This window comes from Ammospiza caudacuta, chromosome 2 (assembly GCF_027887145.1).
Source record: "Ammospiza caudacuta isolate bAmmCau1 chromosome 2, bAmmCau1.pri, whole genome shotgun sequence".
NCBI lineage: Eukaryota > Metazoa > Chordata > Aves > Passeriformes > Passerellidae > Ammospiza > Ammospiza caudacuta.
Window position 1 is genome coordinate 47,973,324 of NC_080594.1, and position 24,220 is coordinate 47,997,543.

General features: G+C 36.9%; 1 protein-coding gene across 5 annotated transcripts in view; it reads right to left on the reverse strand.

Moving 5' to 3' along the window:
- Positions 1-239: 239 nt before the first annotated feature.
- RDX (radixin) overlaps positions 240-24,220 on the reverse strand; it is a 44,317-nt gene continuing 20,336 nt past the window's right edge. Inside the window, exons 4-15 of one of the 5 annotated variants that reach the window (XM_058800641.1) lie at positions 22,476-22,571; positions 21,191-21,465; positions 19,856-19,939; positions 19,263-19,409; positions 17,702-17,798; positions 16,920-17,083; positions 16,171-16,301; positions 13,912-14,072; positions 12,860-12,952; positions 11,776-12,018; positions 10,645-10,805; positions 240-901 (exon numbers count right to left, since the gene is read on the reverse strand). In XM_058800641.1, the coding sequence (XP_058656624.1) occupies positions 865-901; positions 10,645-10,805; positions 11,776-12,018; positions 12,860-12,952; positions 13,912-14,072; positions 16,171-16,301; positions 16,920-17,083; positions 17,702-17,798; positions 19,263-19,409; positions 19,856-19,939; positions 21,191-21,465; positions 22,476-22,571 (1,689 nt within the window). In that variant the 3' untranslated portion in view covers positions 240-864. Of the gene's footprint in view, positions 902-1,803; positions 2,288-5,817; positions 5,843-8,387; positions 10,806-11,775; positions 12,019-12,859; positions 12,953-13,911; positions 14,073-16,170; positions 16,302-16,919; positions 17,084-17,701; positions 17,799-19,262; positions 19,410-19,855; positions 19,940-21,190; positions 21,466-22,475; positions 22,572-24,220 lie in introns of those variants that run through there. The other 4 variants (XM_058800644.1, XM_058800643.1, XM_058800645.1 and 1 more) reach the window with 4 other exon arrangements.

The following is a 24,220-nucleotide window of genomic DNA, read 5'->3' on the forward strand; positions in this document are numbered from 1 at the left end:
CCTTAATTACCAGCTGTCTTTTCCTTCAACAGTAATCCATTCTTTGTAAATAAAGCCTCTCATTGGCTTACCTGGTCATAGCACCACATATTTACCTGGAAACTCCACTTTGGATTGGTGCTACAAAATCAATTAAACCTTCTCCGAGAAGTGAAAGAAAATCCACTAGCACCACTGATCATCAAATGAATAGTGATTCTCTGGATGAATGTTAAAACCCATTTATTCAGGCTTTTGTGCAGGGTGCACAGTCCAGCAATTACGTATACACAGTATGCACATCCTGACAGCATACAAAAAGGCAAGGAGCAACGGGGTGCTTACACTGGGAATGTATATACAGACATATTAAACTGGGATTTTTACATTAGAAAATTATCTGACACTGTTCAGGTATCATCAAGGGTATAAGAAATTGTGTAGAAAACCAATAAAACTTGGAAAGTATCTACTGTCATTTCACTTTACCCAGGCTGGATATAAGTCAGGCTTCCCACACTACATCACTTGTGGACAAAGCCTATAGGATGCCCCAAGCACTCTGGAGGGTCACATTACTCTAGCACATCCCATTACAAGTTAATCTTTAACACATTAGTCTTATTTCCTGTTTTCCTGGAAATAACAACAGCTTAAATATTCAAATAGCTAATTTTCTCCTGGGAAAAGACAACAAAGGAAAGATTTAGAGACCACGAGAGAATCAAACACTAATGAAATGTTGTAACAGCATTTCCTGGTCCTTCCAAATACTCTTCACAGACCAGGCACCTAAGTTAAAGCACTGTACACTGTCCAGATTTACAGAAGTGCAATAGCAGGCCTTGGCAGACCCCGGGTCCTCTGCAGATCTTTACCTTGCTCCTATCCTAAGGGTTGCAAGAGATCGTACTTTTGTAACCTGCACAGAAAGACACAGAGAGATCAAACAGATTTAGCAAAAGGATACTAAACAATAGACAGAAATATACAGCAACATCATATGAGCCATACTTCACTTCCTGCAGCTATTCCATATATAACTTCTGACTGAAGCTTTTTCCTAAGGTGTCAGCAGAACAAGGGAGCATCAGAAACACACGATTCTTATGGCCAAGGCACCCAGGGCACCCAGAACCCAACTTCACAGGCTTTCAGCTTGAAGAGCAGGTCCAACTCTCTATGTACTCTTCTATGCCAAATTTTTGCACATGGCAGTTCAGTTTTGCTATCAAATTTTAGCATTACAAAGAACCTAACTGAAAATCCACCCAGGGGGTAGTTTTAAAGGACCAATCCACTCTTGCAGGTAACACAAACCCCATGTGAGTGCAACACAGATTCTGTTAAAACTGCTCCCAAAGATGGCTGAAATAAATGCCTTGTGCACATATACACCAAATATAGGACATATTTGTAGAACATTCAATCACAGCCAGTATTTCAGACATATTTTTGTTTTAGCACAGCACATGTGCTGTTTGCTGCGTAAGCTCTGGCATTTACTTTACTCCATTTGCTCCTTTGCATGCGCCTTTTGGAAAAAAAGGTAAGGACAGCATAAAGAATCTCTCTCAAATTTATTTCTCTCCTAAAGTTTAAAGTTTTCTGCTGGAAATCTTCACAATGAGTCAAAACTTACTTGAGTGGAGACACATTTCAAAAATTTATATTTTCCATGTAGAGAAAAACATTGTTGAAGTGGCTTGAAAGTTGTTTTCCTTTCAGAGAATGATTTCCTTAAATGTATTATGACTAGGCAAAGAATAACCAGTATTTTATATTCAACCTTTCTATGTGAACCTTCCTTTGTTGCGAACATCTCATTTTGGTTGTTTTAGAGCAAGAAACACTTCAGCTGTAAGTAGCAATATATCATAATACTCTTCAAAATTAATCAGGAAAAACAGTAAATAACCAAATTTTCTTTGATATTAGTAAGAATGGAGAATAAGCATCTATTCAAAACAAAGAAGCCTTAAATAGGATTTTTTTTTCATTTATGAGTGCAGGTACAGTATATAACCTGTAGGAACATCAAAATTCTATACCACAGACTGTTTCCCTCACAGATCATTTTCTGGCACAGAAAGTCAGCAAGAACTTCCAGGGCTTGACCATAAGCAAATAAGGCATGTGGTTAAGACTGGTGCTTTAAAAGTCTGACAGCAATGCCTGGACATGGGTGGGGAGAAGAAAGAGGTTTCTGTCAGTGAGTGAAACCATAGGCTGGGAAGGCACCACTGAAACCAGTGAGATGTTTGCTGGTACCAAGAGATCCCCAGGAACAGCTGGCCTTCACAGGTGGCTAAAATCAAACATGCAGATAAGTAGATTGATTTGAGATCAGGAACAGAACTGAATCATATTCACTCTGTCTGATGTGATATTTTTAAAATTGTATTTTAAACACAGTTTTAAAAAGTCTAATTTTTAAAGCTATTCAAGACTGAAGTTCCTATAAGCAGCAACTGCTACATTTCACTTTTATACAACCATTACAAGGCCTGATGCCACATGCTGTATTAGAAATCTCCAGTTTAACCATGCTATCTATATATTTTTAAATATATATATGTGCATGTACATATATAAATTATCAAGCTCAGTAAACACAAAACAAATCATGATACCTCTCCCTCAGAAAATAGTTTCTTCCATTAAGCTCCAGATTGCAAAGATAATTTCAGTGTCATAGGCAAAAGATAATTTTACCAAATTGCTGGAGAGGAAAAAAAAGCATTTTTACTCTAAAATTGGTGGAATAAAACAAGATACAACAGAAGCAATTAAGTGAAATATGACTCAAGAAAGATTCAATATTTTCTTCTCCAGTGCTCTCAAAATAATCCAGCAAGTGCAACTAAATAAAAAACCATATGAGTTTTACCAAAGTACTTTTCTATCATGAATTTAGTTTGAGAAGTCTACCTTGTCATACCTAGCTGTCTGCCTCTATTTTACACCTTAGGTCTAATTAGTTAGCTCAGTGCACCCTATTTTTTTGCTAGGACTGCAAGCTTAAACTTACCCTCACAATGTTTTTGAATTCATAATTATGCAACATCTTCCATACCTATCTTAATTTGCATTCTCATATTGAAACAAAGTTATTTAATTGCATTGAAACTGTCAGTGATGCAAACTGAAATCTGTTCTTCAGATGAAATAAAAGACGTGACACGTTAGCAAGAAGAAAAAGAAAACAACATAACAAAGACAAGCCCAAACCAAAACCAAAGCCAAGCAGTAAAGCAGCAAAGAGAAGCAAGATGCAAGAACCAGTTCAAAGAAGACAGGGAGAAGCACATATGAAAGGATCATCCCAAAGCATACAGAAGCCACTGTTAGAAAGAAGTAGAATTCCAGAATTTCTTTTTTCATGGCCCTCTATTACAAGGAATAGAGACAGGTATTTTCCCCCCACACCTGCCACAGTTTTTTACAGAGAGGTGTCCTGGGGTGACTTTATGATGCTCGTATCCCCACTTGTCTGTTTGGCCCAGAAATAAGTTGTGCACCTTTAAGGCTGTTCTGAGAGTGAAGCGGGGGGAGAGAAGTGTGCAGTTTGTTTGCAGAAGCTGCACTCACTCCACATTCCTGATCCTGGACTGGGTTGTCTGCAGACAGATGGACAGACAGCAGGACAGATCTCTCCTTTTGCTTTTTAGTTAGTTTTAGCTAGTGAGCTACAGCCCACAAAGGGGACATTCTGAGTTTGTCATCTCTTTGGAGTGGCAAGAGGTTTTATTGTTTCATACTGTTCTTTTTTATTTTTGTGCTGGCGAGTGCTTTGCCTGTTATATAAACAGTTTTTTCCACTTTTCTTCAAGGAAATATTCCCCCAAACCAGCTGGGGGAGGGGCCACTATTTGCTTTCTAGAGGAACCCCTTGGGGGTTTTCTCCCAAATTTACCCTAAATCAGGACAACAGGGCAGGCTGAAGAACCATGGGATCTCTCACTCCTGCTCTCAGGTATCTGTGCCTATACTATAGAGGAGTTCAGCTTTTACAAGAGTGACCTGCAGAGAAGCAGAGAAGGTTCAAGCCAGACAGGAATATAACAATAAATAAGCCTTATTTAGGACTCCACAGGAAAAGCCAACTATTTCATGGCTGCTTCTTTTTTCTTTTTTTATTTTTACATCCAGGACACCTGTTGTGCAGAAAAGCAAAGCTGCAGCACCAGGAAGTTGTACCTGACAGCTGTGCTGTTTGAGCAGGAATAACCATCCTGCTCCAATGCCTTCTCCTGCCTAGTCCAGACAGCCAGATGAGCTACATAGCGAAAGCACAGAATTTCTCTCTCTCCTACATAATCCCTTGTGCATGTGAGCAGAGCTAGGCTCAAAGCTGAACCTCATGGGTATAAGCACCATGATTCAGATTCTACATTAACATATTTGTTTTCTGACATTTTCTCCAGAAAGCTACCAGCAATTATTAACTAGTCAATACAATTATTTATGCTATAAGGTGGCATATGCCATGCATGTCTGGTAAGTGAACATGCATGCAAAATTAATCCAAAGACTATTTTGAGAAGCAGCAGTAATAGTTCTAAATTTGAAGATGATGAGTTCACTGGCTTTGCTGAAAACAACACTAAGATCCCAAATGCAAAAGGAGAAAGAGCTGCATTTCCAAATGGTATGGAAAAGTACAACTGGCACTGAGAAGTGAGACAGATGCCCAAAACACTGTTGACAAGAGAAGAGATCCAAGAATTCAAAAGGTGAATTAAACTTAAGAAACACTATCAAGGACATGAAACAAAACAGTGGAGTGCTGATTAATGGTGTGAAGATTTCTTAAATTTTTTAGAGTTTTTTCTGATGTCTGAACAAGGTTATCTGAATCTCAAATTGAACCTGCTCACTTGGATGTAAATGAATTTGTTCCCAGCAAGAAAGGCAGTCGTGATCAGGATCCACTCATCTGTGTATTCTGGATGTTATTTCTCAACTTTGCTGAAGACTGAAATGCACTTGGCAGAAAAGTTTTGCACCTCAGTCTCAATGCAAATGAATCTCTTTCTGGCAACACAACTGCAATTACCATATTCACAGAGATTATTAATTAATCAGAAGCGCTATTTGAATAAAAGTGTGGCTCATTGATATATTCTAAGAAAGCATTTGACACAGTAGTCAACCATTCACCATAAGCTTAGTTTAGCAGAACGTTACTGAAGCCACAGATGAAGAAGTTAAATACTGTATCAAGTTTAAAGAAGAAAAGGAGGGTGAATAAGAGGCGTGAAAGCTGAGGCTGTAGGGAGCTGTGGATACAAGATCCCACTGAGCTGAGCGCAGGCAGCCGCAGGGCTGTGGAGCGATTACTGTTTCACAGGGGCACACATGGGTTTCGTGTTGCTGCACCAAGCAGTGGAGCAGCAGAACCCTGCATGTGCACGGCTCCTGGCCCTGCAGAAACGTGCTGGGGCAAAATTACCACACTGCAGAGGAAGTTATAACTGTAACACAGAGGCCAGGCTGGGAGCATGTGGCCTTAAGAACTCCAAGACCTTTTAGTGCTGGGCAGGAGGCTTTCTGAAAGTCTTCAAATAATGGCAACTCCTCCTCTGTAAATAAGGTACCTTAGAAGCAAACCAAGAAACAAAAAAAAAAAAAAACCACAAACAAACAAAAAAAACCACACAAAAGAAAAACAAATAAGCACAAAAAGCAGTGCAATTGTCCTACCTCTGAGCTTGATCTCTTTTCACCTGATCCACTTATCCAGAGCACAGGAAACATTAACTCTTATGCACTCGTGCATTAGGAACATTTGCACCAAGCAGGCCGCCTCCTTTGATGTGCACTTCCATCTCCCCTCGTTTCTTCTGCTGCCTAAAGCCTACTGCTGTGAACAGAAACACTCTTGACATATTATTTACAAAAGCCAATATAGACACCTCATGGAATACCAGCAATTCAAAATGCTCTGTTTCCTCCTGCTAACTTTGTCTTCCCCTAAACTGTGAGCTATGTGGGCATAATCTGTCCCTTCCTGAGGCACTGCTGCAAGTATTGTGATCCCTTTTGAAGAAATTTTGATAGCTTGGTGAGAAAGTCTTTTGGGCCTGGTGAGTCCACTTCATTCACACTGAGCAAAACATACACATTTGATAAGGCAGCAATCTCTTGGGTGGAAGGAAAAAAAAAAAAAAAAAAAAAAAAAAAAGCCAAGCAAAGCAAAGCTTCTTTAATAGCACTCCAAAGTGGCAGTTCATCAACTCAGACAGTAAAGCGAACACAAGTGACAAACTCCATGAATCAAAACAAAATTAGGCAACTGGCCTATACCTATGGATCAAGACTCAGCTCAGTGAAATGAAAAGTACAACTTACTCCAGAAATTGACTGCTAAATTTGCTAAGCAGATTATTGGTCACACACCTGCCATAGGACTATACTGAAAAGGAGTCCTCCACACAAGTAAATAAATGAGCCAGTAAGGGCATCTAGTGCACATTTGCATTGGGGGTTCTCTCCCCTCACTGAGCCCTCTACCATCACACCAGCCCTTCAGCTTTAAGTTGCCCCTTGCTGCTGACTGGGCCCCCAAAGTGGGAGAAGGAGTAGCCAGGCAGAACTCCCCTGCCTGCAGACCAATTTGCGGGGAGGAAAGGCACTGGACTGTGCTGCTTGGGAATGGAGCAGTGGGACACAGTGCTGGGCAGGTGCCCATGGCCACCAGCCAGAAGCACCTCCTCAGCCAGCCAGGCAGCAGAGCATTCCCACTGGGAAGCAGGTACCCTCCACCTACAAGCACAAACAGCAGAACATGCCCCAAGGGGGTCAAAGAAATAACCACAGTTTGTATGCTGACACATTGACATGTAATACATTTTCCAGGCAAATCTTATCTCCCAGCCAAGAAAAACTGAATTATGTGTATGAGACAACTTCTATTAATAAGTGAACTTTACTCTTTTGTAAGGAAGCTTTCAATTTCATGTTGCTACTTTTACTCTAAGTATATTTACAAACACCAGGATCAAATACCTCAGCCCACTTAAATACATCATCGTTGTTAAAAACCCTGACATCTTGGGCAGAACAACTTTTTAGATTATCCATAAGTAAACAGACGTGGAAAATGCTTGCATAAAAGTTCCTCTTCAAAAGCAAAACGTTTTAATTAATTATTTAAATCTCCAGATTTTCTTTAAAAATTTAGAGAAAATATTTGTGGTACTTTTTATTCAGAAGTTTGAAATACCTCATTTAGAACAAAATTCCTTTTTCCTCAGAGGTGCTCAAAGTAGGTAAATTGAAAAACCCTAAGGAACATGTTTTAAGAAAAACGCAAAAGCACTATAATGCTTTCCAAACTGGTACAAGTGACAGAAGATGTAGGTTTGGATTTGTAGAACAGACTACTTCAAGAAGACAGAACATCTTCTTGCACAATGAGGCATTCTGTTTGATTGTAATAGTCTGTAAATAGTGGCTCTATTTTGCATCTTTTTCTCTCCAGCTCAAGAGCATATTTTTGAAAAAATAATCTCTCAAAACACTTGCCTCCCCTTTCAACCACACTGCTGGGAAGCCACATACCTTTGCAGAAGCTCTCTAACCTCTCTACAAGTGAGAAACCTCAGAGCTAAGGCTTCAGCAGCAGGGGCTCCAACAAGAGAGAAGTATCAAACTAGAAATATGCATGTTTACAAGCACCAAGTTTTAATTCCTCATGGCAATTCTGCCCTATGGAGCAATAGATAGGGTCATGTGCTTGCACTGAGTGCAAGGCCAAACAAATTCAAGAGAGAATGGAATGGCACCTGAGAGGTCTAACTCATGTGAGAACATTTTAGCAGATTATTTGTACACCTATTTACATGGGACTGTTCCTGTCTTTATCAAGTGTATTAGAGAAATGAAAAAGCCCATTAACTTGCCATTGTTTAAAGCACATGGCCATGCATGTGTTTGACAGCACTGTATACTATAAGGCACAGTATCAAAAGAAAAAAAAAAAAAAAAACAACAAAAAACAAAGAGACCAAGGTTTAACAATAATTAAGATATTGACCCATTAAACTAAACTTCACTTAACCTGGGACTAAGCAATATGGAGGCAGTGATTGAAAGTTCTTACATTACCCACAGAGCTCTTCTATGGCCAAATTACCCTCTGTTCTCAAGAGAGCAAATTTGCTGTGATGATTCACATCCTACATCCTGTTTTGAATCAACAAACACCAATGCTTCCTCCTAACTTATAATATACCATTCTCTAGGGGTACAATTTGATTTTTTAAAATTTCATTCTGACCAGAGTGTGAAACAAAAAGATCAAAATTTCTACACTGCTCTGGAAAGAGAAGCTATTGAACTGTGCTCAGTAAAGTGGTCAGAAAAAAAAGGGCATTAAATAACAACAGTGGACCTCAGAGAAATTAACTGTATCTCTTTATTGTTAACCAATGAATGTTATCCAAAATAGTAGATGTAATTGTAGCTTAATTGTACAACACAAAACATGATGCTAAAGGAAAAAGCATGTGGTAAATTACTTCACTGAGTAATCATTAGATGTATTCTTAGTACTTCTGCACCAGTAAGTGTTCCCAACTGCTGGTGACAGCAGCTATTACCACTTTGTTCATTGTGAAAACCTGTATAACAAATGGTTGTTCCTGGTTGTTTGAATTAAAAAAAAAAAAAAAAATCACACAGCTTTATAAATGGATCGAATCCGTTCAGTCTTACTCTACATGTTGTAGATTTATGAACAACAATCTTTACTGGTGTTTTCTCCAAACACTGAAACTGATGGATCAGTGTTAGTGCACACTTTCCAGGGAAAAATGAAAACTCACTGGAAGCACAGTATTTCACCTGCCATGCCAAACTGTTCAAATACTTGAGAAATTTGCTTAAGCTTCGGTGTATGAAGCCTGTGAAACAAAAACTGTTCTTACAATGCACTGCAAGTTGAAACACCAACTTCCACCAAGCAGCATTTTAAAGCATGTGCACAGCATCTGCACATCAGTCTTCAAGGTCAAGCAGATATGTTTAGCCCCACAAACCAAAAATATATTAATGCATCTTTATTTAATTTTCATGATGTCACCCCACATAGCCAAACTTTTACTCCGCAAAATAAAAAAACAAACTTAGTCAGACTGTTCATGAGAAATTTAGACCTATTGTGCATGAAAAAAATGTTTAATAAAATGGCAAATTTTAATAGATGAGTGTAAATTTATGAGTGCATAATATCAAACAGAAAAAAAGCTGAACCATCCTCAGAGAAACCGAGGTTCTTCCACTGTCAATATTTACTAGGGTACTCTAACAAAGGGAATAACTGAAGTCCACATTAACTGTAAAGTTATTACTAAAGTTCAATTTCTAAGCAAATTTCTTAAAAGAGCAGGTTTCCTTTTCAAGAGGGAAAGGACTTAATAATCTCACATCAGATATGACAATTACAATACTAGCTTCACTGAAAACTGAAGCTACAAACACTTTTACTCCAATTCTGGGAAATTTCATTTTGTATTTGAAACCCAAACTGACTGACACACACATTCTACACCCCTCCCAGAATATAGTATACCAGTGACAGGTTACAGCTTTAAAATACACCAGATACTTTTACAATTTAAACTCAACAGAAGGCAGTTAGACAGTACTTAACATTATAAATCCATAATAAAGTAAAATAAAATTATAGGAGTAAGGTCTCCTAGCAATCTTTGATGTTACTGTGTAGTGACAGTAAATTTAAACAGTTATTTTCATGGTGTTTGAAGGACCAGTCATCATGTACATAGTAGTGAGGTAGGATACTGTCCCCTTCCTGGGACTGATGTTTTCATATGCTCCCTTGCCAGAAAGGTCCAGGTCTCCCTACTGCAAATAAAATAATTACAAGCAAATAGCACATTAAGCTTTGTTTATTTTTTTCCCTCTTTGATCCATTGGAACATTTTGCACATCTAAAAGAATCATCTAGGAAAAGCAATACTTACTCAAGCCTATCAGCAGCCATGTGCTGCCCACAGGTAGTGTTCCATTTAAAAACATTTCCTGGAACTACCACCTGCCATCCAGACCTTTGTGAACAGGTAGGCAAAGAAAACCATCAATGATGACAGGACATGAAACACCAAAGAATTTCACTTGGGGAAAAAAAAAAAACCAAACACAAAATCCCCCAAAACAAAACAAGAAAAAAACAACCAAAACTGAAAGTGTTAAACTCTTAATGGAGTAGCTACATTGAAAACCAATTTCAAACTTCATACTGAAATAGGACCTATCCAGTTTAGGTACAGTTCCATTCTTCTCTCTATTTCTTAATGTTTAAGCAATATATACATTTGTCAGTCATTAAATACTTCACATCTGTTTCCAAAGGCGGGGGGCGGGGGGGAACCCAAACAAACAATGAAACTGAAAACACAATGGGGAAAAACCTGCTCTTAACCTCCACACCCTCCCCCACCCAAAACCTAGGGTTAACAGACTGCCTTACTGTTGAATAGCTTCCCCTAAATTTGTCTTCTAGTCACTGTAGTCAACCTGGTATTAAGTGCTTTGGCAAAGTGGGGTGCAATCCATCAAATCTGCAAAGGCCTGCTTTTTTTCTCTGTTGGTGGTTCAGCTTTACGAGGAACATATATGCAAAATACCAGCTCTCACATTGCTTCAAACTCATCAATACGCTGCTTTGTATTGCCTTGTCGGATTTGCCGGAGAGTCTTGTACTTATCGCGGCCTGCTTTTACATTCTCAGCATGAAGGACATCATTTTGTGTTTTCTTGGTTTCATCTCTGGCTTGAGCCAACTCTGAACTTAAAGCCTGTTGAATAAAATATTTGAATTTAAGTGCTTTGACTAATCCTTTAACAGTTCTGGAGTTTCTGATAATAACTATTCTGCAATCTGGATAAGAATTTCTTGAATGCCAACCTATGGAATGCTTGTTGTGCTCCTCAGTAACTCAAGTTGTGAGGTCTATTAGAAGGAATGTAGAAGGAAAGATAAGGAGAGCATAGGATTCTTTCCTTACATGAGTGTAAACATCAAACTATATTTTAAAAAAGCCTCATACACCATAAAATCCAAGAAGAAAGGAACCAGCAGGATAAAGCAGGAAAATCACCTTATTTTTAAATTTTTCTGTAACTAAAGACTTATCTCCCTCATCTGGTCAGTGACTGACCAAGCAAGAATACTACACATGCATGCTACTAAGACAGTGCTGCCAGACAAAGTAGCAGCTTTCCTTTTCTTCTGTTTTCTTCCCATATAAACATCTTGTAACCAGGAAAAGGGCTACCAGTACTATAGATGATTATGCTTCGAGGGATAAGATTTAGCCTGGGAGGAATTGCTCAGTTTTAGGGAAATAAATAATCCAAAATGGGTGTAATTTGAGTTTTCGCATTTACAACAGCTATGAGTGACTACAAACAAACATAAATACTACCAAGCAAGCATCTGTTCATACCACTTAATTAGTTTTGGTATTGAAAAATGAAAGCAGTATGTTTTAACATGCAGAGTTCTGGAAATTATATAATTATTAGAAACATTTACTGGTTAATGCAACAGCATAGTTACACTTTAAAGCTATAAAGCATGATTTTGCTATATACTCCATTTCTAGAACACTGTGAATGATATTGGTTGGTAAACTGGTAATAAACCTATCAAATGATAAAGAAGCTGTTTCCTTGGCAGACCATAACATCAGTGAAATTTCTCACAAAAGAAGGATGAAACCCCAAAGCCTGAATTGTGCTGATACAACTATGAATCTTCATTACCTGGAGCTGTTTCTTAACACGTTCATTTTTCTGTGTTTCTGTTACCCGTTCTTCCTCACTCCTGTGATTCATGACACCATCAGAAGACAGTTCTGCACTGGCTTCAGCATTGTTCTCATCATGTTCATCGTGTTCATTCTCTGTTGGAGGAATAACTGGTGGGGGGGGAGGTGGTGGAGGAGCAGACATCACAGATTTCAGTTCTTCTTTGGTCTTTTCCAAGTCCTCTTGGGCTGCAAAAGCCTAAATACAGTAAACAGTACTTAGTGTCTTTTTAAATGATTTATCAAGAGTTAGGAAAATAAAAATTTGAGATGTTCTCAGACACATGAAACTGTTCTTTATGACTGACATGACAAGCTTACACACTGAAAACTGTTTCAAATAGAGACACAGTAAAAACCAGACATGACTCAAAATAAGCTGTACTAGGGGGTCCAGCTATTTCCAGCAGTAGACAAGAGAAGAGCGAAGGAATAGAGCAATCATACCAATTACTTTCCAACTTTCCTAGCCTCCTGAAATTTAAGACTCAGGAATTTCCTAGATCAAAGGTGATGACTTCAAATTTCATACTTAACCAGAACTTATGAATATTTGTTCAAACCCTCTTGGAACTCATGCACAGCAACTACTCACATTCCATAGCTGATTACAGATTTTATGAAGAGATACTATTTTGCTTTAAAATTTTGCCCAGCTGCATTTCACGTGCCTTTGTTAACTGTTCTCGTTCAGCTTTCCATCAAACCTCATGATTTTACACATCTCCTGAGGTGTTTTCCTTTCTAACACAAAGCTCCAATCTATTTCACCATCACACAAAAGGAAGCAATTTCTAATCTTTGACCATACCTTTGTGATAAGTCTGCCCCCCCTTCTTGACTATGTAATATCAAGAAATGAGTTAAACAGAAGCATGGGCTGGCTTCAGTAGACTGGAGGACAAAAACCTTTAAGAAAGACTTTTCTGAAGCCTAATAGAAAGGGAGAGATTTGACCCCATGGACTTCTAGTGAGATTTCCGCATTTATTTCCCTTAGCTCTTTTGAAGTTCTGACTTCACACAGCATGGGCTCATTACTTTGTGCTGCCATTCTGAAGCTTCCTCTTCTTTCTTTTTCTTGGCCTCCTCTAGAAGTGCAATCTTGGCTGTGAATTCAGCAATTTCTGCTGCCTGAAACAAACAAAAGAACAAGGAAGAAGTTTTAATTTGGTATCAGTCTGGCTTTGCAGTAGAAGAAAGCAGAGTCTTTGCTATGATCCAGCTTGAAAAGTTAGTTATCATCAACCACTTCTCTGTGAAAAATAGAAATTTTAAGTGCACATGACAGAGGGAATGAATTGGAGTACTCTTGCCTAACGGAGATACGTCCAGGAAAAAAAATATTTCTCTTCTGCACTTCCAAAGCTTGCTGGGAAACAGCAAGCTGTCATTACAAACCAGCATTTCAGGCTGTTTCAGTCTAATACAACTTTAATGGTCCCACCATTAAGATTATGATTCTGGATCATAATCTCAGTACTATTTAACTAAATCTTGCCATCAGAATTATGTGCCAAGTTTACAGAAGATCAAGAGCTCATTTATAGTTGAGAAATAATTTCTTCTATTTTCACGCCTTTCTTGATTATTATGCACAAATCTTGAATTACAAGTAGTCTAACACAATGTGAGAAGACACTGCAAATACTGGCAACAGGAGAGGAAAAGCAACAAAAATAACACAACAAATCCCAGTGTCACCAACTCTCCACCATCACCATCAAGCTTCAGAACAAACCTGCCTCAAAGAACAAGCTTCCCAAAGGGCTGCAGAAGGAAGCTACTCTGGTTCTCAACTGGATAAGCCTAAGACTATTAGAAAGAGAATGTAATAAGTGTTGTCACTCTGAAATGTGGTTGGTCATCTTTTCATCTCCTACAGATCCAGAGTTTTATTTTTGCCTTGCAACGTAGTGGCAAGTCTACCGCAGTTTTCTAAAACAGTTCCCACAACACTCTGTAACGGTATCCCAAGTACTTTTGTGTTTCAAAGTACTTCCTCATTTGACATAATCAAGGGTAAAGGCAAAATTTTCAACTGTCTTTTCCAATCTTAATCCTATTTTGAAGAAAATAATAAAGTTTCTTACTAGCTGCTCCTGGTTCTTCATTTGATCAGCTGCCTGCTTGGCTAGAGCAGCTTTGGCTACTTCAGCTGCTCGACGCTCTTTTTCCAGGCGTTCTGCTTCCTCTTTTGCACGCTTCCGTTCTTGATCCAGTTCTAGAGCCTTTCGGGTCTGCTCCTCTAGCTCTGCCAAGAGGAAGGTTTGCAGACAAGGTATCACCACCTAGCTCTTCCTCCAATGTATCACAGATACCAGCTGTAATATGCCCAAAATAAAGTAACCCAGAACACTAACCAAGATTTACAAGACCATCTCAAGCTAAGAAAAGCTGTTGAGCACGTTACCCAGAGCTCCGTTCCATGTCTGGTTTCTCTCCCACTTTAAGATATTCTTTGGATGTACTTCATCTCACCTGACATTTCTGACATCCTAGTGTTTCAGAAAAGTGTCACTCCACTGATAAAAGTAAAAACTCAAATACAGATATATATACATGCATGTGCTCCTACTGTGAGGATACTTCATGTACATTTAATCACTCTCAAAGAAAGCAAAAAAACTCTTCATATTGAAATGCCTGACAGATTCCTTAATTGCAGGTGAAAATTTAAGCACATGCCTCCAGCAAAATGACTTAAGACCCACTGGAAGGGTCAGAAAAATTCTTTGTATATCAGAGGAGGAAAATTTTAAATCAAGGGAGAGATAATAGCTGTCCAGCTGCGTGCATAGCAAAATATTGAAATCTAAAGGATGGAACCCTTAAGTGAAATAGGAAGAAGTAATAATCTAGAAGTACTGCAAGGTTACATTTACACAGACAAAATTATACTGCTCCCCAATGAGAAAAACTAGGTGACTATGAAAAAAAGTCTTTCTAAAGTTCTTTGCTGGTTCTAATGATAAGATTTCTGCTATGATCTTGGCTAGGCAGAGCTTTCATAGACTCCTCCAATAGAAAAGCTAAAGAACTATTCTTTTTTTCCAACAATCCATTTGCCTTCACCATAAGCTTTAATACCATAAAAGCACCTCCCCAGATATGCTGACACATGCTTCATCTTTGTACTTCTAGTGTTACGTAGTAACGTGACCATTATTCTTCAGTTGGTTTCCCAGGCCTACTACTACAGTTATAAAATTAAATTCACAGCATCACAAGTATGTGGGGTTCTACAAATCCAGTACCTAGAAATTTAATAAAACAAAACTATTTCAAAACACTACTCAAACAAATCTTCCTATGAAGATGGAGAACACAAAACTAACACAGACCATTTATATAAAGACTTTGCCATGTGTGCATAGAAGGCTAAAAAGACCAGCAACACATGAACATTTTGTATTGCATCAGAAATTAGGCTATATTGCTCACAAAGTTATGAGAAAATGCGTATTGTCAAACCTCCAGAATTACTCTGACACTGTCCTGTCCTGGGCAAAATAGCTCTCCCTAAACAATTCCACAGCACAATTAGAGTGTTACTTGTCTGGATGTGTCCAAGCTGTTCTGCATTGAAAGACTGAAAAATACAGGTGTAGAGCTGGAGAGCAGTGCCAGGCATATGCAATTTATTTGCATAGAGTTAATAAGAGATTCTCTCTATAATGCTTGAAACCAAGGGTTAGGAAAAGAAAGGAGCGACAAAACTTTTATGAATGTGAACCACACCTGAAGCAGGGAAAAAAAAAAAAAAAGAACATTGAGAAGAGGGACTGGAAATCATGGAGGTAGGGATTCTACAGGGTGAATAAACACAAAGAACTGTGATTGGTGAAACAACATGTTTTGTCACTCATGTCTGACAATTTCTCAAATCTTACAAGGGAATAGGAAAGGAGGAGGAACAAGGAATTTCCAGATGAAAAGCTAAATTCAACAAAATCCTAGAGAAAGTACTTTGAATCTTCCCCTCTAATTTCCCTGCTCCCTTCAACTCCAGGTGTTCAGCACTTTGAGCATTTCATAATTCTGAGTTGAAGTGTGTATGCATTAATTTTCTTTTTACTAAATCAAAACTTTTGCTTCATTAGAAATTAGTTTTATATTAAAAAGATGCAGACAAAAGAACTCACACAGTCATTTAAACACTGAAAAAGAATATCTCTCATATCAAATAGAACACCACTAAATTCTTGCCACTCTTAGTAAAATAAACTTAGCCCCCCCCACCCCCCACCAAAGTACCAAAACACACTTTTGACATAGAAAAAGAATTGTGGAATTGAAGGACCCAGCTAAACTAAACACTGTCACTAGATTTAAGAAATCTATGACCTCACCTTTCTGAGCTTTCATTGTTTGCTCCTCAATTTGTCTTAAGCGCTCCATTAATTCCTCCTTTTCACGCTCTATTCTTTCCTTTTCCTTTTCTGCTATCTCCCTTTTTTTCTTCTCATTTTCTAATTGTGCTCTGAAAAAAAATAGTGAAAAGGTTTTTTTTTTACTCTCCAACATATTAAATGACACTCTTTGGGTGCAGGTAGCCAATTTTTCAGTTTACTCAGCAAGCAGGAAGGACAATTTTAAATACTTCTAATTCTTTTTCTGCTTTAAAATACTGTAGAGAAGAACAATTTATAAAGAGGACTGATAATCAACCTTGGTTATGGTTCAGTCAGGTAAATCTAGAATTATATCTGCATTTTAGGCATTATGTTTCACCTGGGCTAGAAATAGCAACAGTATTTTTTAAATACATTAAAGGTAAGCCAGGACATTCTTCACTGAACTTGCTTAAAGGGTTCACTCATAGAGTATAAAACTCCCTATGAATCAAGCAACAGAGAGGTAAGACTTCCACAAAATACATAACAGGAACAAAAGTACAACTACTATTACTGTGCTGGAAGCTTAAAAAAGATACGCTTTTATATTAAGACAGGGGAGCCATGCCAATTCACAAACCAGCTTACACAGTGCAGAAAGAAAAGCAGTTCTCTCTTTTCTAGAATTCTAAGATATACTATATTCTATGACTTCTTAAAAAGGTAGAATTTTTTTTTCTGTTTCATGGAAGTTTTTTAATTACCTTTCCAATTGTTTCTGATGTTTCTCTTCTCTAGCTTGGGCCTTCATCTGTTGCACTTCAATTGTATCAGGTTTCCTCCTTCTCATGTACAATTCATGATTTCCCATACACAGTGCCAAAATTCGCTTGTTAATTCTCAGACGGGGTGCATAAAAAACAAAATCCTACGAAAAAAGTTATTCCAGTATATTCATTAACCTAAAAAAACACCCTTAGACAGGATTCAAAGTATTACTGCATTCTTGCATAGGTTAAATGAAAACTTACAAGTATTTTGATATTTTGAGCAAGTGACCACCATAATCTATAAACCTATAATCTATAAACCTAGTTACTGTAGGAGACTTAAATATAAAATTGCACCTTGAATACGCCAGGAATTAGCTGGTTTATATAAAATATTAATTTCTTTTTTTAATTATACTATTCTCTATTCTGAAGTCATATGACCTAGAAAGTCTCATGAAATTTGCTGTTGGAATAAAAAAAAAAGGCAAAAAGAAAAGGTAGAGAATTTACCATCTTATGCTGTCTTTTCAATGCATCACAGAGTATTAATTGATATAAAACCTCACAACAATTTAGGAGTATCAATGAGAAGGAAAAGAGAGAAAATAAACATACCATATTTCAAAATGAACATTTTCTTTTGATTACTGACTATTCTATCAGTAAAAGTAATAAATGTCACCAATATTTACTCATGCCTTAATGCCAGAGCAAGTCCCTGCAGACTTAAATCCCTTCATATATCAAGTGATGCTATTGTATACACTACTTACAGGGGCCTTTTTGTCAATTGGCTTTATGACAAATTTTTTGTCGTTAAAAGAGATGTTTCTTATTTCGCTCCAAGGAAAACCAATCTTGGGTGTCAGCCTTCAGAGAGAAGAAGTTCTCATTAGAAGCAGCAAGGATGTGCACTCTATATACACATGAATTCAATAGGGCTTTTGTCTGTACCATTCTCACTACTACACTTAGCTGCATTTAGAATATTACATTTACAACATTATGTTTTAATGTGAACATTAACAACAGTTCAAGCATATTTTGGTAGATTTTTCTTTTTACAAATATTCCATCAAATTAATTACATTTTAATAAATTACATGGCATTGTAACAATAGAAATTTTGATTTGTGACTTATTCTACTACTATTACCTAGATGCTAAACATCATGATCATGTACTCATTCCTTATATGGCATTAGTAAGTGTATTTCCACTTGAAAGAGTAACTACTGAAATGTGAGAAATTGCCATTCCAAATGCTGAAATTAAAGTAACTTTCAGCCATGCTGTACTTCTGTTTAGCTCAGATTTGTCATCTTACATTTTCAGAATTCAAGTTAAATTTATCTCCCTTGCATCTTAAGCAAAACACACTAAATTCAGAAATTGTTACAATGTTACGCATCCACTGCATAACAGTAAATATTTTTCTGTCAGCACAGACTTTTTTTCAATTCATATTATCATAATTATAAATATCAGAAAATATTTAAGTATTTGATTGCTAACATCAGGAGACAGGAAATACCAAAAAATTGCCTCATAGCTCAATCTCATCTGAACATTTTGAATATTTCCTGCTTTCAGGAGTTATATTGCCATCTAATGGCAATTAAGGCTTACAGAATTTTGTTACAGAGTATATACATCTAAAGTTGACTGCTCCCATCTGGAATTTGACCTATCATGTGTAACTTCAAATCACTGTGAACAGTCTGTTGACATGAGATCCTACTAACAAGTGCTTGTAAAGAAAGAAAAGAGCAAGTCTGTTGTTCTATTTCCAAATTCTTCATATTTCCCACATTTCAGCTCTTCCCTCTTCAAGTAGAAGAGATGATTTGATCTCTTTATCAGGACACATGAATGACCTATTTTCTTTGGTGTCTAAAAGGTTTCACTTTTAAATATCTAAGTTTTTCATGCTCCAACATCTATACTCCTTGTTATGGCTCTTACAAATGTTTCTCATTAAATACATTGCTTAGCTTTAAAATGTCCTTTTCATCCTGACCCAAGGGAGTGTTTTGAGTGAAAAGAATAGGAAGAAGTCATACAAAGATGATCTAGCGCAGTAATCCATATAAAGCAAAGTAAATTTAAACTTCCATAGAGCTGCTCTTCCATTCCCTCCTTTTGCTTCCCTAATCTTTAAAATTCAAACATTCTGGCAGTTAACTTCTCTCTCTCTCTTTTTCTATCTCTTACATAGATTAAAAGGACAACCTGTTTTGCCAGACCTTACTGAACACACAGTAAGGTGGGGGTTGTACAATCTCAGATAGCAACTCCCAGCACAGAACTACAAAATGAGTATTTCCCACTTACTTATCATCGTGCTCATAAATATTCAGACCCAAAGCATCAACTCCTAGCCACAATTCAGTTCCTTTTTTATTCTTTATTTCAAAATAGTTGACTCCATACATTTCCAAGTCTTGTGCTATCTTAAGGTATTCCATCATAGAATCTTCCCTGATGAAGAAGAAAAATTGGTATAGTTTAGACAACAAATCATAAGTACAATGTAAGAATAAGGGAACTACAGAAAAAAAACAACCGGGTTAAAATTAGTTATGAATTAAATCTCTCTCTAAAATAGTTTGACTCAGATACTTTTAAGAGCTCTACACCCTAATATCCAAGTAGAGTCCAATCATTGCACTTTGTCTTTCTGCCCCACGAGTTAAGCAAATAATAAATGTATTTTAGAGGCAGGCAACTGTGGATGAAGGCAGTTGACAGCGTTACCAGAAATCATGTAGGTAAACCAACAACCTAGCTGGAAACTCAACTCTCATGGAAGTCCCTCATAACTACCTACCTTGGTCAGTATAAAAGAAACATTTCCCAAACAAATACCTCCCAAAATACACCCTAATAATAATGAAAGATGTCGTGAACGTTTTTTACATAATTACCTTAACATTCCCCTGTGCTCTTCATGCCAGTTCTGTATTCTTTCTTCCCACTGTTCTTTTGTCAGTTTGTGCTGTTCTAACACACTGTGGATAGAAATTGTTGCTCTTAAACGACACTGACAACAAACTCAACCTCTTTTGTTGCATAGCACAACATATGCTTTAAGTGAATAAACTTAAAAGATGACTTCCTATATACTGCTCAAATGTTCAGCACAGAAACAGAAACTTTGGATTTCAACAAATTGCTTTCTAAATTCTATTTCAAAATTAGAAGGGAATTTGTTGAATTTGTACTTCCAAATTCCCACACTAAAATACTGTCAATAAAAGTCACCTCTTTTTTCTTGGTATTCTATATTCTTTGTAATATAAAAGTCACACCATTGCATACTTCAGCCAAGTCATAAAATGTAATGTTTACAACAGCTGAAAATGCACACCTATAGAATCTTCTGGCAACAATGCTGCAAATTAATCTCTTTGGGTGTACAAAGATACACCCAAGCTTTCATTCTGCTGTCATTTGAAAGAAAAGGTAAGACATTACAACAAATTAGCAGACAACCTTGTTGAGGGGTTTTTTTGTGGTTTTGGGTTCTTTTTATTTTTCCTTTATGAATAAAATCAATAGGGAAGCAGCTTCAGAAAGTTATTTAATGTTTAATCTACAAGAGGCTGCAATGATGGAATTATATTTTGGCCTCCTGGAACTTTCAGCGTAGTACTGCAGTAAGAAATCAAATGCATATGATAATGTTATTATGCTTTCATTCCATGCACCCAGCATTTCAAGTGTTTGTGGAGAAGCTGTTTTAAAGGACAATTAAAAGATCATCTGAGCATTTGTCTACTGAAAAGGAACACCTTAAGTATACAAATTTGTGTTGTACTCAAGCACTGCAATATATTTTATTTGCAGCACACTTACTTTCAGGAAATTACTGTCATTTAAGTGTGTAAAATCACAAAAACTGAAGAAAAGGAGAGAGTATCAAATTAATTTTAGTTACTTCTGAATTAGAGTATTTTGATTTTAATTTGGCAGAAGCAGGCCTACACTAACATTAAATTATTTTGGAATACTTGGGAAGTGTGTAAAATTAAATCTGCGCAGATGTTTGTGGACAGGACAGGAAATACACGTCAAGAAACATGTGGCTGTGATGCTTCTTCATTAAAGTTTAAATCAGGATCTCTAAATTTTACTAGCAAAAAGAGGAACTCTAAGAAAGCCACTCTTAAATGCATGTTATCACTTAATATTTTATTTATAAAAAATGTGCTTTAGTTAAGTTTATGTGCACCATTTGGTGCAAAACCCATCTCACTCACCGCTGGGGGAGAAGCCTGTCATTGGCTAGGTAGCCCAGCTTATGGATCTCCTTACTGTAATCTCCATACTTGGACTGGACAGCATAGGAAGCCAGAAGAACTGCAGTTTCTGGTGGGCAATATATTTCATCATTTAAGATTGACTCTTTGACTTGCAGGAAGAAAAGTCTCTGAGTTATTTCCTGAATTAATTCTTCAGATACATCCTCTGGAAAAAACTTGGCCCTGAACTTAAACTGCAAAGGATTTTCTTTCCGTACATCTTGCTGTGTTACCTGAGGGAGAGGAATAAAGAGAAAAATAAACAGAGCACTACATGGTAAATTAAATGTGATTTAATAGTACTTAAGTCTTTAGCTTCTCTACACTGAAACCCATAGTTTCCACACAAGCCCACTGTGGAATCCACTGAAAGGCGCAAACAAGTTTGTCAATTTGAATAAACCAGACAATTCTGAAATACTACTTAAAGGCTGATTAAGTTGGTTTTTGGGTTGTTTTTTTGGTAGGCTTGTGTGAATTTTTATTTATCACAATAAAGATCTGGAAACTAAGAAGCTGCAAGAAATTAAAAAGATCAAACTATATCCAAGGATGATTTGCAGGAAGTAATAAATTAGGGCCTAACAATGGTTCTTCAGCAAGAACTACAGCACATTACTTCAATGTGAGTAAGGAGTTGGATTCTTCTAAAAGTGTTTCAACTATTGAAATAAATATATGCACTTTGCTCCTGTCTCTGTGTATCTCTAGCACTACAAATTCACAAATACAATTTAAAGTAAACAGAACCAGTTCCCAGTAACTGGGAGATACAAGGTACTCCATGTCGTTTGGGAAAAAAAAATATTATCCTACAATCTACCTATCAGATACTTAAATTTTAGAAACAGATTATTTTGCCTTATTTCATGATTCATAGCTGTATGCATACAAATTCCTGAAGCTCAAATACTTTCATAAACATGCCCAAACCGTAAAACAATAATTCTATTTTGTTCTGCTACATAAAAATGAGACAATCATATGAATTCAACTTTTCTTAATGCATACATGCATGCATTCCACAGTACTGGAAACTATCTGCTCAAATTAAATATTGATGCAGCTTTGCATATTCTTTATAACTAATCTAACTTAACACTATTTTGTCATTTAAAGCACACAAACTGCAATTTTTCAACTGAATTTGAAGCCAGCCATACCTCACTTAAGATATTAAATCAGCAAAGCTTATACAATATATTCAAACTGTACACTTGGCTAAATATGAGGGAATTGTTACCTTTTTATTTAGCTTCAGCCAAGTTGAGTAGCCTTTGCTGTCCACGTACTGCAGCCCAAAAAACCAGACTTCACGAAGACCAACAGTTTTCACCACCTAGAGATAAATGAGCCATAATCATCAGTCATCACTACAATACATCTTTTAACTGGCATTGTGTAGCTTAATAAAGCTACGTGAACAAACTGAAATGTAATCAAGTCTTACAAGAACAAAAAAAGATGAAATAGTAGCAAAACATCAAGTTCAGAGAACCCCAGAGTTCTAAATAAACTCAAATGCTCCAAGCTGTCAGCTGGAGCGCGCAGCCCACTGTGTAGATCAGCACCTGAGGAACAGGAGGTAGTAACAGGACCCTGAGGTTATAAAGCACATCTGGGAAGTGACCTGCAGCCCTATGGGGAAGTGAGTACACTCAGCAGAAGACAACTGGTAAAACGATAATAAAGAGTAATATTTGTGAACAAGTATGATGTAATGAGGATGAACTGCTTCCTTCAAATAGTTCTGCTAAATCTTCTAAGAATTAATGATAAAAGGGGTAAGGACGATCTCCTAATTTAACATACACGACTTTCCTGTAAGATTTCAGATCAGGTCTACCACCAAAAGCTACTAAAAAGCAAAATTGTCCTTGACTAGAGGAAAGGCTGTTTTATGGATACACTGCTTAAAAAGATGCATGAAAATTACAAGCTGTTTTCACAACAGAATTGTAGTGTAACCACAAGGGAAGTCTCCCAGGACTTCAAAAAAGGATGAAAATGATGTGACAAAAATCTGATGCAAAAAAACCTTACAGAAAGATCTGTGAGTAACAGTAAAAAGATGAACCTCAATAAAAATCATATTTAATAAAAGCAAAACACTGTACATAAAAGATAATTTAAATTATGTGAACTAAGTTCTAGTTGTAAAGCAAAAGGCAAGAAAGCTATTACATTACTATACACATGTATGGTATTCACAAATCTCTAATTCTACATAAGGACTGATCACATCAACTTTAAAAAAAGGATGCTGCAGCAATGGAAATGTTTCACAAATGTTGAAAAGAATGACCAGTGACTTGGAATATTTTTGGCATAGCTAAGACAAACTAGGGCTACTGACAGAGAAATAAGGAAGCCTATGATAAAGGTCTATAAAATTTGCATGGCATGTAGAAGGAAAATAGGGAATGATTGTTCATTATTTCTTATAAGGTAAGAATCAAGAGAATCAACAGAAATCATGACATAGCAAGCTCAAAGCAAATAAAAGAAGCACTTTTACTACAGAGTATAATGAAACTGTGGAACTGTTTACAAGTCTTTTACACAGCAAAAGCATATCTGGATTTAATAAGCAATTAATCAGAAAGGTCCAGCAAAGATTATTAAATGACTGTAAACTCTGGCTCCAAAGATCATGTATAGTAGTACTTACATATGTCCTCAGGCTGGACCATGGTGCCAAGCTGCTTTACTGAAGGCTGTTTTATGGAAGCATTCAGATGCATGTGAAGTAAATAGAATTTTACACATAGATCCTCCTCCACTTTAAAGTAGTACTATCGGGTTGCAAAATTAAGATTTTGAAAATTAGAAAATGTCATAAGATAGCTATGCAAACTTACTTCTGCTGCCTTGCATATTTGAATAATCACTTAACCATTCAAGTGTGCATCTTTTTTCCTCCTTTATCATTTCACCATCAAACTCCAAAGCACAAAGCAGACAATGTTTGTGGATCCAACGTGATTG